This window comes from Sinohyriopsis cumingii, chromosome 6 (genome assembly GCF_028554795.1).
Source record: "Sinohyriopsis cumingii isolate HCF-2022 chromosome 6, ASM2855479v2, whole genome shotgun sequence".
NCBI classification, from domain to species: domain Eukaryota; kingdom Metazoa; phylum Mollusca; class Bivalvia; order Unionida; family Unionidae; genus Sinohyriopsis; species Sinohyriopsis cumingii.
Genome location: NC_142966.1, coordinates 155,680,228 through 155,696,725, shown reverse-complemented (window position 1 = coordinate 155,696,725; position 16,498 = coordinate 155,680,228). Strand labels below are relative to the sequence as shown.

General features: G+C 36.2%; 1 protein-coding gene across 1 annotated transcript in view; it reads right to left on the bottom strand.

Annotated features, from left to right (window-relative positions):
* LOC149798330 (uncharacterized) overlaps positions 1-12,921 on the bottom strand; it is a 42,133-nt gene extending 29,212 nt beyond the window's left edge. Inside the window, exons 1-2 of the mRNA XM_089963471.1 lie at positions 12,652-12,921; positions 9,620-9,691 (exon numbers count right to left, since the gene is read on the bottom strand). Of these exons, the coding sequence (XP_089819597.1) occupies positions 9,620-9,691; positions 12,652-12,877 (298 nt within the window). The 5' untranslated portion in view covers positions 12,878-12,921. The remainder of the gene's footprint in view (positions 1-9,619; positions 9,692-12,651) is intronic.
* Between the last annotated feature and the right edge of the window lie 3,577 nt (positions 12,922-16,498).

The window sequence follows — 16,498 nt, the reverse complement described above, 5'->3', positions numbered from 1 at the left end:
TGTCGTTGACGGTGAGCGAGGCGATCATATCCTACAGAAAACAGACCGATGTGTGGTTGCCGACGGACTGTGACAACGCGAAAGATATAGGAAGAAAAATAATTGGTAAATTTACTCAAGGTGGATCTGTTGATCATAAACATCGACACGCTAGATTATTTATCAACGACGCCGATATGGATTTTATAATCGCCGATACGGTATCACGAGGAGTATTTTGTAATAGGGAGAATATTATTATTGATGGAGCAAAGTTAGGTACCGTGATTAGCTACCTTGACGGAGAATCAGCGCAATATACGCATTTACGATCATCGATGCTCGCTTATGTTAGTATAAATTTGCTCTCGATGATAAACAAATTTTCTGATATCGCGGTAAGAGTCGCAACAGATTCGTTTTATATCGATAAAAAATACCAGTGTAGGCTGGAAAATTTAATTACCGATGGTAGCTCCTGGGGAACTTGGAGGATAAAAAACGAGGATATCATAGATTATTGTGAAGACGCCGATGTCGAAGATTGCGATGAATTTCATCGAGATAAATTTGAAGATTTTTCCAAAGCCGCATCTGCGTTTGACCCAATTTCACGCAGCAAATTCGTTTACCTAAATGGGCCTGGAGGTAGCGGTAAAACAACGCGAGTAATAAATTTATTTGCAAATTCCGATATGATTGTGTTGACTCCGACTCACAGATTAGCGCGAGAAATAAAACAACGTGGCGTTGGTTCTTGCACGTATCACAGTTATTCCAAATACAGCGGTGGATCATGGGATTCGGCTCGTATGGGAAACAAATATATCAACAAGATTATAATATTCGATGAGATTTGCACAGTGAATTTGGATATATTAAAATCGATCTTGACTTGGTTGGAAGGGAAAAATACCGCCGTAATAATGTGCGGAGATCACGGCCAACCTAATCCTATCGATGGTGAATCGCCTCACGAATGGCTCAGAAGCTTCGTTGATTATTATGAGGAAATCGACGCTGATTATAGATCGACTGATATTTTGTTGACCGAATTCAAAAAATTATTTCGACTACAACCGAATAAGATTCAATGTGACGTCATGAGGAAAATAATCGACGAAACTCCGATGAGCGATTTTCTAAATTTGTGGCGTCCCGATCATCTGATCGTCGCTAGTAGAAAAATTGTTCGCGATATTATTCAGGAAATGTTATTCAAGCTGCACTGTGAGAAATTTCCAACACTGCAGGTACCGTTATGCTACAGGCCCGCTAATACTCGACGACAAAATATTAATATTACTTTGCCATGTGGAAAGGAAAAGATTTTGGTCCTAAATGATATTATCTTTGTTGATATTAGTCTCGTTAATGACGCGATAAATGCAGAAAAATCACCGTGGAAATTAGGCTACGCAACAACGATACACTCATCGCAGGGATTGACCGTAGATGGTCAAGTTTGGATCGTCGATGATAGAATTTCTTGGTCAAATTTGGTATATTTGGCCGTATCGAGAGTAAGAAAATTATCTCAGCTAGGACGAATTCGAGTAAATTATCTTAGTGACGCTGGCGGTAGTTGAGTATCTTCTGGTACTATTTGTAATTCTTCCTTGGTAAATCCGCGTTGTGGCGCCAACGAATCTAGAATATAAATTGCCGGTCTTCCTGACGATCTTGTTACGGCTGATATTTTGTGTGTTGTAACACTCCAGGTTGGGTCGGTTGCTCTTTTTCTGCCTCCTTCAGCCTCGCCTTCTTTATATAAATACCTGACTGTGACGCTACCTAGTACAGGCTGAATTGTGGAATCTCGCTTTAGGGGTATATTCGATTTTGTAATTGCAATTGCGGGTTTCATTGCTATTGTTCGAGTCGTCTCATTATTCAGCGCGTTGATTACATGAGGCAATCTTGATACCCAATCGTGAGATCGATTATTCTGAATAAATTCACGCGCGTATTGGTATCCGAATAATCGTTCTGCAAGCGTTTTATTGAATCTTTCGACGATAGCTTGATTGTGATGAACACCTACGATACCGCGTCGGATTTTCACATTATTTTTTTTCATCAGTGAAGTAACCGCGCCAAGAAATTCTCGACCTGGATCAACCTGGAGAAGATTCGGCCATGTTAACGGGGATCGAGAATAAATTTCGTTAAACGCCTTAGCGATTTCCGTTGCTGTTTTATTTGATAATGGCTCGGCTTCTTTATACCTGCTAGTGATATCAACGACTGTCAGGACATATTTGTACGTGACGCCGTCAACGGTATCGTGAGGAAGAAACATTAGATCAGCCTGATGGACCTCATTAGGGACACTGACGGTGAAACTCGCGTACGGTATTTTCTTAGGTGGAGGAAGATATATTTGCCAAATTGCCTGTTTCGATAGCCACGATTCAGCGGTGGATTGTTTTACTTTAGTGGCTTTGGCGAGTTTGGCGATCGCTGATTTTCCTCGCCAAAATCCTCGCGGAGAATAATATATTTGTTCCATATTTATTTACCAGCGCCGAGTACTAATTTACCTTTCATCGCGCCTTTTACCAGCCAGGTTGCTAATTTCTCTTTGAAACTTTTATTAGGAATCGCGTCTATGCGTGAATTAGCTTGATATCAGCGAGATGCCTTTGTTGTAAATCTCCGCTGCGGTATGCGAGATCGTGGTAGTAACAAGCGTTATCGATTGCGTTTACCGGATTTTCATCTTGTTTTGGTTGGTTATTATCGTCGAGTCTGATATCGAGGCTCGTTCCGGGTCCACAATAATTGTACCCTGGTAGATGCTTTTCTCCGGGATATTTTGCCCAGGGAGTTCCGGGTAGATTTGTCAAGGAGGCGGCAATGTCTCCTCCGGTTCTTCTAGTTTTTTTTTTACAAATCTGAACTTGCGCGTCTTACAAACTTCACATTCTCCTGAGATCGCATTCCTGTTGTTACGTGTAACGATTTCGGTTGGATTTATCGTAGCTGTGTGCGTGCGGCACTTAACACAATATAGATCCATGTATTTTATTAACATGAATGTAATTGATTTTTCAGCCACGAAACGACGCGAGCAGGTGAAACATCATGCGGTATTACCGAATTCGATTAGAATGATAATCATCGGCCCGTCAGGATCTGGTAAGACGCAATTGTTACTGAATTTGATCATGCGATGGCTGAAATGGGATAAATTGTATTTGGTTGCACCATCCGTTGACGATCAACGTTGTTATCAAGTGTTAAAAGAATTAGCGACAACACCGACGAAGGCACAATCGAATTCATCACAGATATCAATGAAGCTCCATCCGTGGAAAATTTGCACGGCGATGTTAATAATCTTGTTGTTTTCGATGACGTTATGCTAGACAAGCAGACCAACCCGGCTAGGATATTTTCGCGTGGCAGACACAAGAACACCGATGTTATTTACGTAACACAGAGATATACGCAGATTCCAAAGGTGATTAGGGACAATTGTAATATTTTATCGGTGTTCAATGGCGTGGACACGCACACGCTGAGAAATATTCATCAGACTTGGTGTAACGGCGACATGGATATAAATAAGTTTAAAAATTTGTTCAGCCGCGCTCAGGCAACGCCGCACGGGTTCATCACGATAAATCTTCATGATCCACGCAGTCGGTATCGAATTGGTCTCGATCAAATTTATTCATGAAAAAGCAGCCCCGCGTTGCAACAAAAAACAAAATTTATTCCCTTCATTTATTTTTCCTGTCTCGAACGCTATATTTACTAACACACCGGCGCGACCACCCGATGCACTCGGTCTGAAATGCATGAAAATTAGCTTCCGTAGAAGGCTTTATTTTTGAATTCTGAGGCTTCTACAGAGAAAGTTCGCGTAGTAAGCTTTATTTGGTCTGGAAACTAAGGTCTGTTAAACTTCCCTGCAGCTCGGCGGATATTTTATGTGAAGTAACACTCCAGATTGGATCCGTTGCTCTTTTTCGGCCACCTTCAGCTTCGCCTTGTTTATATAAATATCTAACTCTGATACTACCTAATACCGGCTGTATTGAGAAATCTTGTCGTGTTGGTATAGTTGATTTTGTAATAGCGACGGCCGGTTTCATTTTTATTGTTCGAGTTATTTCATTATTTATCGCGTTAATTACACCTGGCAATCTCGATACCCACTCGTGAGATCGCTCATCACTAATAAATTCTCGCGCATATTGATATCCAAATAATCGCTCAGCGAGGGTTTTGTTAAATCGTTCAACGATCGCCTGATCTCGATGAATTCTGGCGTGACCGCGTCGAATATTAACGTTATTTTTTTTTCATAAGTGACAATACCGCACCGAGAAATTCCTTACCGGGATCAACCTGAAGTAAATTTGGCCATGTTAATGGAGACCGTAAATAGATATCATTGAATGCGTTGGCAATTTCCTTGGCCGTTTTAGTCGGTAATGGTTCTGCTTCCTTGTATCTGCTAGCAATATCAACGATAGTTAGCACATATTTGTATGTAACTCCGTCAACGACGTCGTGTGGAAGAAACATAATATCGGCCTGATGAACTTCATTAGGAACACTAACTTCAAAATGCGCGTAAGGAATTTTCTTAGGCGGCGGAAGATAAATTTGCCATACGGCTTGTTTTGATAACCAAGAAGACGCGACGGGTATTTTTACTTTAGCGGCCTTCGCGAGTTTAGCAATTGCAGATTTTCCTCGCCAAAATCCTCGCGGAGAATAATATATTTCCTCCATTATCTATAATTCGCACCGAACATTAATTTACCCTTCATCGCGCCTTTGATTATCCATGTTGCTAATTTTTGCCTAAGAGATTTATTAGGGACTGCGTCTATGGCATGAATCAATTTTACATCAGCGAGATGCCTTTGTTCTAAATCTCCACTGCGATATGCGAGATCGTGAACGTAACATGCATCATCGATAGCGTTTATTGGATTCTCGTCAGGTTTTGGTCGATCATTTTCGTCAAGTCTGATATCTAATCGAGTTCCCGGCCCGCAGTAATTATATCCGGGAACGTGTTTTTCTCCGGGATATTTTGCCCAAGGTAATCCGGGGAGCTTTCCGAGGGTTGCGGCAATATCACCTCCATATCTTTTTTTTTAGCAAATCTAAATTTCTTTGTGCCACATTTGACACATGTGCCCGTAATCGCATTTTTATTGTTGCGCGTTTTGACCTCAGATAGATTCTCCGTGCCAGTACGCGTACGACATTTTACACAGTATAGATCCATAATATATTATATCATGGATGTAATTGATTTTTCAGCCACGAAAAAACGCTAGCAGGTGAAACATCACGCGGCATTACCAAATTCGATCAGAATGATAATAATCGGCCCATCCGGATCCGGCAAAACGCAGTTATTGCTAAATTTGATAATGAGATGGATGAAATGGGACAAGTTATATTTGGTTGCACCATCGGTTGACGATCAACGTTGTTATCAAGTCCTGAAAGATTTTAGCGATAATACGTCAGAAATTAGTGAAAATATTATAGAATTCATAACAGATATAGATGAAGCGCCATCCGTAGATGATATTGACGGAGAGAAAAATAATTTAGTCGTATACGATGATGTAATGTTGGACAAACAAGCCAATCCAGCTAGAATATTTTCTCGCGGCATAAAAATACCGACGTTATTTATGTTACTCAGCGATATACGCAAATTCCAAAAGTAATAAGAGATAATTGTAATATTTTGGCGGTATTCAACGGTGTAGATACGCATACGCTACGAAACGTTCATCAAACTTGGTGCAACGGCGACATGGATATAAACGCATTCAAGAATTTGTTTAGTCGCGCTCAGTCAACTCCACACGGTTTTATTACGATAAATTTACACGATCCACGATGTAGATCTAGAATTGGTCTTGATAAAATATTTTAATTTTTGCGCCGAAACAATATGCCCATGCGCAGATACATGTCATAGTCACATGGGTCTGTTAATGACGAAAAATGACCCTCGTAGCAGCCTCAAAAGTGAAAATAAAGGTCTCCATGAAATTATTTCCCGTAGAAGCTTTTATTTTTGACGAAGAACCTGGTCTGTGATTATCTTCTGCTTTGTTTCAAAAACAATTTGTCTCCGCGCAGATGTTTTTCATGTATATGTCATATGCACGATGGTCTGTTAATGACGAAAATAACACCTCGTAGCAGCCCTTAAAAGTGAAAATAAAGGCTTCCTACGAAATTATCTCCGTAGAAGTGTTTATTTTCGTTGGAAACCCTGGTCTGTGATTCTCTTCTGCTGCTATCTTGTTCTTGTAAGGCATGCCATAAACCAGGATAGAGAACACTCTAAGAACTTGTAGATAGATCACTTGTACCATGTGGGATGTTCTGGCATGAGTAATATTTAGGTAATTTATTAAAGATATGGTATTCTTTCCCACTTTGATTTGAATTGTCCTGCTCTAATTGTCCTTTTTTTTACACTTTCCTGCTTTGAAATTGTTCATGTAATTAGTTCAGTTCTCTTGCATTCCCTTTTGTTGAAGTAGCAGTGAATACCAACAAACAAGAACAGTTTCCTTAAGTCAGCATTTCCCATTGGCACTTGTATAAGCCCAATTATAATCTACTATTGACTTTCAATTAATCCTATTTCTTTCTGTCAAGCTGCTCTTGTGGAATTTCCATGTTTGGTCCAACATTACAGAATGATAACCATTTTAGTCACACAGTGCATATTCATTCCATTCAAATCCACACTGTTCTTGAAATTTTGCATCCCATCACAAGAATCCAAATTGGCATGAGATGATATCTGCATGGTTATGGAAGGCTGCACTCTACATGCCGGCATTGTAGAAAATATGAACTATGTGATATAAATTACATGACTCTTGAGGTCTCCACTAAATATAGGAGTCTAAATGTTAGGTTCTCACTTTATCAGTAATGTATTTTGAGATAATTTAATTGCAGTGAAGTTAATACAGGTTATTGATGAACTCATCTATATTACAGGGATAATGTATTAGAAGTTACCACACCTTATGTATATCATTCAGTTATCTCCCTTACACCAGTCATAACATTTCAAGGAAATAAAATCTCACATTTCCAGTGATTGGTTATGAAAATAAAGAGAAGATTTGTGAAGTATTATATTAGCCCTCAATCTTGATGCAAATGTAAGTAGAAGCAATTTAATAATTTCTCACAGTAAAGTTTACAAGTTTAAAAACTGATAAGGTATGTTCTGCTTGGATCTGAGATAAGTTCCTCTCTATCTTATGCCAATTATTATTAAATTCTTATGTAGAAGAAATATACTTTATATGTATCTATATTATCTAAATTATTCACCCTTTTATATTAGATGGAAATGAACACAAATTCACTTGAAATTTGGGTACCTGTAAGGGATGTTATAGCACAGTTGCCTTTGGGCTGTCGTTGGACCTGTTGGGCCCTGCCCCACATATTTGTTCAAGGTAAGGTCATCAAACTTTCACTTCTCATTTTTCACATTGCTGATTTTGCCTCCTTTAATTCCCTTATCATAAGCTACCACTCCCTTTTAGATAAACACTTTCCTTCTGTTTTTAACTCCATTTGATGTGCTATACTTAGTGTTTATATTTGGCATTTTTCTGTATTTTATTCCCCTAATTTCACCCCCCAATCCAACATAACCACTTAGAAGCTGTGATTTACTATATTTGGTGACTGATTGGCTTATTGAAACAATTTTATTCACATTACAAAGGAGGAAAGCTTACTATTTGTGTTACAAAGAGGATGGGTAGGTGGACCTTTGTGTGAGGACTGGTGGTTAGTGACCTCTTGTATCTGCAGACAGTGTAAAGTGGTCAAAGCTTATACTTTATAATAAGATTGGGTCATGTCCACCTGTCTCTGATGTTAAGTTCTGCACCTACGAAACAAATATAAATTCCTTTCTTTTAGGTGAATTGTACATTTTGAAGTAGGACAGGTACATACTATTTGGTACATTGACCTTTGACCTAGTTATTATATAATATGACATAATGTGATTTATCCCATATCACCTATGTGAAGTTCAATAAGTGCTGATATGAATAAGATACAACTCATAGTTGAAAGAATTCATTTTATTTCAAAAGATGATTTTGATAGTGAAGCAAAAGTATGAAAACAATAGTTCAAACAGCTCAATGACATTTCTATACACATTCATATAAGACATAGGTTAGTACCTCATCAAATTGTTTTTCACAAGTGAGACTAAGTATAATTGTTACTTATACAGTCCCGAACTATTTCACAGATTATTGGAAAAATTAAGGTTTGCTATAGGTATAACGGTATCAATTGCGCAAGTCCAGGTGGGCGGAGCTTAATGTGTAGGGAACATTGTATTCAGAATTAAAGAACAACACTAGCTGTGATTGGTGCATTATGTAAGAGTTGTACTTTCTGTTTGGCTTTAAAAAAAGTTGAGCCTCTTGGCAACATGTGAGTTTGTGTTAATTTCTATCTAGATCATATTTTGTATTTTTATGATTTTTTTTAAAATATGGTACACATGGCTGAAAATGTGCTTGTTGTGACTAGATAACTCTTACCCCTGTCTAGTTCCAGTAGAGTTATCTCTCTTAAATGCAATGGAGTACCTGGTTATGTCATTGCCAAATTGACAATCTAGCATTGTTCTATATGACAGTGTGTGACATGCATGCCCAAGTAGGACAGAAAGTATATTTATTTCACAAAACATTAGCATTGAGGCATATGGAAAAACAATTGGTACTGTGATACCAGATGAAGTAAGTGCGTTATAAGATTTTCTAGACTGGTGTGATAGAGAACTATGCTCAAAAGCAGAATTGCTGAAAGAGGGAGCCAAAAGGACGACAGTACACTATACACCATCTGGAGGTGTAGAGTCTGATTTAGTTCTAATCTTAAATCCCCATAGTGCTCAATTCTATACAGGAACAGAGTTCGTCTGCTTTTTATAACTGCATCCTGCCTTGCAACTGGTACAATAACAAACTGTCGTGCCTTTCAAAGGCAGCTACGCCTACACGTAATCGTTACGTTAAAATTTGGGCATCACGACAGCTATGATACGATTTAATGGCTCTGGAAGTTACATTCCGAAAATTCCCAAAAGTTAAATTTTTCAAAATTTGACATGGTTATCTCAACAGCATATGCAACATTGTTTACTAAATGCATGCGAAAATGTGAATCACTTCTACTGAATTAGTTTGTGTGCACGATGCAGATAGTTCCATTCTTCAAAAAACAATAAAAACACGATTATACTGATTTAGTAATAAATAGAGATAATGTTAGTTTTCTTAAATATTATTAGTTTTATTAGGTGCAAATGATACAACTTTTCTAACATCAAACATTTTAAGCATTGATGATAATAGAAAAAAAGCATTGTCCAATCTAATAATTTGTTCTCTAAGTCATTTCCTACTAGTAAAAACTGCTATTATAAACTTGTATTAGAAAATGATTTTCTAAGATTAGAAAATCAGAATAAGTTTAGATCAAAAATATCAATTTGATACTCGTAGAAATCATGTTTTATTATTAGATAAACTGATATTAGCAAACGATAATATCGTCCACAAGTGATTGCCATATAGTTTACCTCTATATACTAAGTCTGTGCCATTTCCAGGACAAACAGTCCTTCCCCATCTGACATAAGTCGTACCACCGTCTGGAAACAGAAAAGAAAAAACAAAACATACTTTACAATTAGGCATTTAATATGACCACTCTGTGCACAATCCAACACGCTAGGAACATAGGATATTTAACAGTATGCTACTAAAAAACTGCTAAGTGTCTGAAGAGTACGCAAGTGACATATCATCCACCAGTATAATACAAATTTGATGCGCTGATTGATCGGACTATGAAAGTTCAAATGACTTGGTGAAACTCAAAGCCACGGCTCTTGTGAGATTATGTAGCTCAAGGAGTCATGTTTTCAACATAGTCAGTTCCATGTATCGAACATGGTTCCCAGCAGACCGAGACTATAATCATACCAAAATTCCGAAACTGAAACGGAATTTAGAGAAGAGTATGATAAATAATATGACCGGGACTAAAAGTGATTCTAAAATTCCAAAAACACGTTGAATTTAGAAGAAACTGAAGAACGCCAAGAGAATTTAATTAAAAATCCTCAGCGGACTCCATCCCCCCCCCAAAAAAAAGAAACAAATTCAATTGTGAAGTTTATTATGGAATGCTTAGTGCGAGTGATAAGTTGATGGTGCACATAATGACATATATTGGAGACAAACAGCTCAACTCTGAAGTTGGTTTAGCCTTAGCAATGTGGAGTTGAAAGAGGTATATACTGAGGCCATTTTTAAAATACATCTGTCCATAAAGGTTAGCTTAAAGAATACAACATTAAATATCTAACATTTGTTCCTGTGTAGAAAGGACACGTGAGGTGTGCACACAGCCCTAATGGTGACATCTGAGTCTTCAAGAGCACTTTAAATAAGTTGTAATACCTTGTAAAAATTGTTCGAATTTATATTACAATGTTTAAATTTCTTTAAACTATCTAATTCTGGGGACATTGGTGCAACACTATAAATATATATATATATATATATATATATATATATATATATATATATATATATATATACAGTTGGGGTTTGGGGGGTCTTTTGCTTAAAACAGACAGGATTTTTTTAAATTTCTGAATTCATTTAAATAACGAAGTTCTCTTTCATCAGAGCACAAATCCTCCCTGCAGTTCGACATACCTAACGGACAAGTTTAAATAAAGTTAAGTTTGAAATCATTGTCTATCATTACCTGTTAAGTATTTTGGACTACAAGGAAATGAATATCTGGGAATTTCGTTATTTCGAATACAGTGTTCGTTCATAAATTCCAAGAATAAACTGGTTTGTGTCAAATATAAACTCCGTCATCAAAATGCTTGAAATTCGAGCCTATATCAATAACGCTGAGAACAGTCATCGACCAGGAACCCATTGGGTTGCTGTCTACTTTTCCAACAACAACGTGTTGCAATACTTTGATTGGTATCACCCCAACCCCCTTCCCGAAACCCCAGCCCCACCTTGATATCATCATTACAGACTTTAGAAGAAGAAATGATGTTTCGACCAAAAACATTTTGTGTAATTTTTCATCAACGAAGTCTTGTATTCCCTTTAGAACATTTCCTATTTTGTTTTCTCATTTCCGTGGAAATTATGTAAAGATAGAAAAATGCTCTTCATGATCATTATTGTCATCTTTTTCTCCTTTGGTTATAAATATAGTGTCCAGCGATGACAGTATACAACCATCCTAGATCATTGGAATCCAAATCTTACTAAACCAATGTTGTCAACCGTGCCACTACTTTCATGTTTTAAATTTGTATTTGTATTGATCTTAGAATCAAAATTTGTTATATGAAGAGAATTGTCTGTTCTAATCCCCAATGTTAAAAATTAAGAAAAAGTTGTTTTCTGATCCTTTTTAAAGTGCTTGACAAATTTATTTTTTGTTTAAATTTTGATTTGATTTTTTTTATTCCATTTTTATTTATATTATTTTAGGCTTGAATTTTGATTTGGTATCTTCCTGTTTGAAATTCCATTTTTTATTAGAATTTATTTTTGTATGTTTTGGTTACTTTTTTCATTTTATTTGCTACGTTTCTTTCGTCTTTTAATTTCGTACCTGTTCTAATTTAAGATTGATTTTTGTCTCTGCGACATTATAAATTATTGTTTTGTCTTTTACAGTCGCCGCTGAATTCCGTTTTGAGTTTCTGAACTTTTTACACATTGCTTAAAGGGAAAATTCAGACTAAGATATGATAAGCATATACTCGATAGTGTTCAATGTGTTTAATACATCTGTAAAAAATTATGAGCAATTGCCCAGTCAGTTTACTAGAAATCGGCGTTTCATTTGTCAGTTTTACTGGTTAGGAGATTCACCCTATTCTCGAAATGGGTGCTTCATTTTTGCCATGTAACTGGCACTTGCTGTGTATGAGGGGTGGAGGTGGGGTGGGCACGTGTGCATTCTAGTCTTTCATGTGCGATTAATTTAATTCGCTTATTTTCAGTCGCAAATTATCGGATACATGAAGTTATCAAAAAAAAAAAAGTAAAACAACCCAGACAAGCATGTGGTTAACAGAAGCATCTCTTGCCCGAAATTTCATTTCATTTCTAAATCTCTACGATCGTTAGGAAATAAAATTGTCAAGTGCTGTGAAGAGCGTATGACGATACAACTATGTCAAATGACATATCCCATTACAGGAATACTCGTACTAAAAAGAAAAATAAAGGAAAAATAACAATAATAGTATTTATCTATTTTTTCATGTATAAATTACCCTAACCATTCTGACTTAATTTTTTACCAGTCGCCGAAATTTAGATGATATCGATTGAATTAAGTAGATTTTATGTCGCCGATTTACTGCTTATAAAAAGGTACAATTCTTACGCGTACATCTTTGTTTTATTGAGCATCCGTCTTAATAAACAGTATGTTCAAAAACTTTTTAAGTACAAAAATAAAGAAGCAATACGAAGAATATAGACTCGTACAAAATTGGGTAAATCCCGACCATTATCAAACATGTGGAAGAAGACAATGTACAGAGGTTATTACCATTATTGTCCTTTTGATCGCCTTTTCTTTTCAGCTCTTCAACTTGTAACAGAAGTACCTTAACTTGAAGAGTCAGTAAATCAAAGTCATTCTGCGAAAGACTCCTACTGGACTTCTCAAGTAGAGTACGATCAGCTTCCAAATCGGTTCGACCAACATCTTCCAAAATGGCTGTCCCTACACAGGCAGTTTTAACAACTAAGAGCAGAAACCTGGCTGCGAGCATATTAACAATGTTGCCTGTACCATACAGTAACGTCAGGGTTACTGACTCAAGGAGGGCAACTTGTTCTCTATTTATGCTGCTGACAGGATATCAATGTGATTTAGAAGAAGTATATTGCGTTTCCTTGATCTCATCTGATAGCCAATTGTGACGGCTCTTTTTGTTAGACTATTAACGATGTCAGTTACTGATTGCACTCACAAAATATACATAAGGAAGATATTATAGGCTTGAGTTAAACAGTCCATATATCAGCTACCAAAAATGTGTTGCCGTGCCGATATGAAGTGCTTATTTGTAATTGCGTCTTTTAAAGACATGTCTATGAAAACAAAATAAATATTCCTCGAAGTCAGTAATATATATATATATATATATATATATATATATATATATATATATATATATATATATATATATATATATATATATATAATATTTTAAAAAATATATAAAAATTCTCACATAAATTGGATGGACAATGGCCTGAGGGTCATCCGATCGTGTGATGTAATGATTCTTTCTCGAGAATTTTAAATAAATAGAAAAATGTCAAAACCTTCAAACAACATATAAATGTTTAATTTAAACATTTTCATTTTATGCCAAGATCAAAAGTATTGATACGGTGCAAAACGATTGGAAAAAGTTTTCTGTTTTTCTTTCAACTTACAAGTTCCTCTCCATTGTAAATATAAATAATTAAATAACGAGCATGCCTGCAAGAGTTCTGGAATAAGTCAATACAATTGACGTACTTACACATAATGAAATGAGAGGAATGAAAGATGGTTAAGTGCGGAGGGACAGTGTTAGGTCTGGTCTTTTTAGTTTCAATTTTTAGTCAAAATGAGAAGAAAAAAACATTAATCATATACTTGTGAATCTTTTGGTTTAATAACAAATTTCTGAATTTCCTTTTGTAACATAATGCTTATTTATGGTGTATAGAGTTTTTTGCCAAATAAAGGTGTATCAGTATTAATATTCATTAATGATAATCTGCAATAAAGCTCACATATTCTTGCGTTAAAAAACAGTTTGCATTCAAAATAAAAATGGTGATCGTTTTATGCTGGTATTCTACAGCAGCAAGAAGGATTGTAGATAAGATTACACCTAACTCATGATCCGGCGAAGAGCATGTGTGATTTAACTGGATGAATTGCACAGAAGCTTGTTTATTACCAACGCAAAATCATTAGAAGTTTTACTCTCGGAAATTTGTTTTTTAAGTTAGATGAACAATTTATTGTGGATTGTGGCGGACCGTTCCGTGATTCGATAAGTATTGGTAAATAAGACATTTTTAAACGAAGAGGTTCCGCATTGATATTGAGTGTTATTGTTTGACTTTTGAATAGACGCGACTGTATAAATTACTTTAATATAAAATTTGAAGCTAGATCAAAAACCTTGATACGAACGTTATTAATAGGAGCTTATTTATTATGCGAAATGAGGTGAGTAAACATGTTTTGCACGTGTTCCTAAGTTGTTCTTCTTTATATTTCGTGGGAATCACAGAACTCTTGGTGTCAAATTCTATATAATGCTTACCGGAAAAGTGTACATTGCCAGTTTTATTGATATAATTGACGAGGCCACAGGAGGATAGAAATACGTGTGCATTGGTGTAATAAAGAAATGAACAAAATTAACTGAGAATTCACGTAGGACTGGACTATGCCATTTATTTCATTTTGGCCATATATTAGTAAGTTTCCTGTTCTGCATGACGTTGCTTTTTGTATAAAATATTGATATTGTCAACAGTATTGTAGGTTCTTAATGTCTGCACACAGATTGGTCTTATTAGTAAACAGCAAGTGTTGTTAGTCTAACATTATTTCTCTTTATGTCCTTCTCCACTCCTTATGTAACTATGGATTATAACAGACATTTAAGATACTATAATTATTGTTACGTATGTTTTTGCTAGCAAGTCTATTTTTTAAATATACCGAGTACCAAGTCAGGCAACTTTTCATTTATCAATTTAATAAGCGTTAAAAATTTAAGCCAGTCAACTTTTCATTCATCTATTACTGAAGACCAGTGTTATTTTGCTAATTGTCATGGAATACTCTTTTTAGCGAGTGCCAAATTTGGTTCTTAAATTTGTTACAATTTTGCCAACCTACTGTAGCTATAACTTGGTGTTACTCAAGGCGCGGTTCGAATTGTTGAAACCATGTTGCAATTTTGCCAACGACAGCAAGGACCGAAGTCGGTTTAAATTACATTGATGTATTTCATAAGAGTGAAATTGTGTTTGTTTGACCAGAAATATTTTTAGTTTTTCCTAAGCCTCTGCAAGCAAATATTGGACCAAAACTATTGTTTTGTTTTATAAATGTATTGACATACAAGTACATTGAAGTTTTGCATTGTACATTTGGATAGAATTTATATAAATTCCAAAGATTGATTGATTTGTGATTTGATAGAGAGAGACAGAGATTTGGATTTTTAACGAAGCTTTAACAATTTTTCAGTCATATCGTTACAATGTCTGCAGTGTGGCAGTTTATGGTGATGTCTAGCAAAGGGATATCGCGCTCCAGAAATATATATAGCATCATGTCCCATCCAGTAACATTATCCTGACACCAGGCCGACCAGTTCTAACACTAACTTCTTATACTGAGCGCCAAGCGAGGCAGCTTTTAGTACCATTTTTTATAAGTCTTTAGTATGACTAGTCCGGGGTTCGAACCCGCGACCTCCCGCTTCCGAGTCACATTTGATTCAAGTTGTTTTCAAAATCAAATTGTTTAGGATGTACCGTTCACATCCACATCAATTCATGAAAATTGATGATTATCAGGTCTGAAATAGGTAAGTAGGAAGTTAAGTTAGTAGGTTTGTACGGGGGTCATTAGAAAGATAAGTCACCCATCAAATAGGGAAAAAAATTCCCATCAGTACTGGCAATCGGACTCATTATAGGGGTATGTGTCTGAGAGAGAGAGAGAGAGAGAGAGAATTTAGAACGGACAAGGTACTCTGGCTTCAGTGTAGCATAGCTTTCTATTTGCTATAATACTGTTTTAACTGAACACAAAGATATCTAACATCGTCCCTATTAAGAGACAAACAAACTGACAGACCTACAAAGAGCATGAAGCTAAGATGGAAGAGGGGGGATATCGAAGTAACTAGATAGATTATACATCAATCGTGGCAATCGGACGCCTTACAAAGGTGTGTGTCTGAGAGAGAGAGAGAGAGAGAGAGAGAGATGAAGTCTATGATTTTTTTTACAACCCACCCTGATATGTGCGCGTGTCTGTGTGTGAATATTTTTTCATGGTTTAATAAAACAATCTAGACGTAAATATTTACGTTTTCTTTTATATTCTCATGTATAGGAATGACAAAGAAATTTCAAATGACATATCACAAAAGTCCACATGAAAATATTTTTTCTTTTGAGGAAATAGTCATACGTTTGCCCAATTATATCTGCTAATAAATCATATCTAAGAAATTCAGTAGTTAACCAAGCACGCACCAAGCGTCGTGAAGAAGTCTTTTCTTGATAACAGTTGTACACGTTGAGCACGGGAAGACTGGGTTTACGCAATTTTGTGTGACCCTGTTCGCCAATTTTCAGGG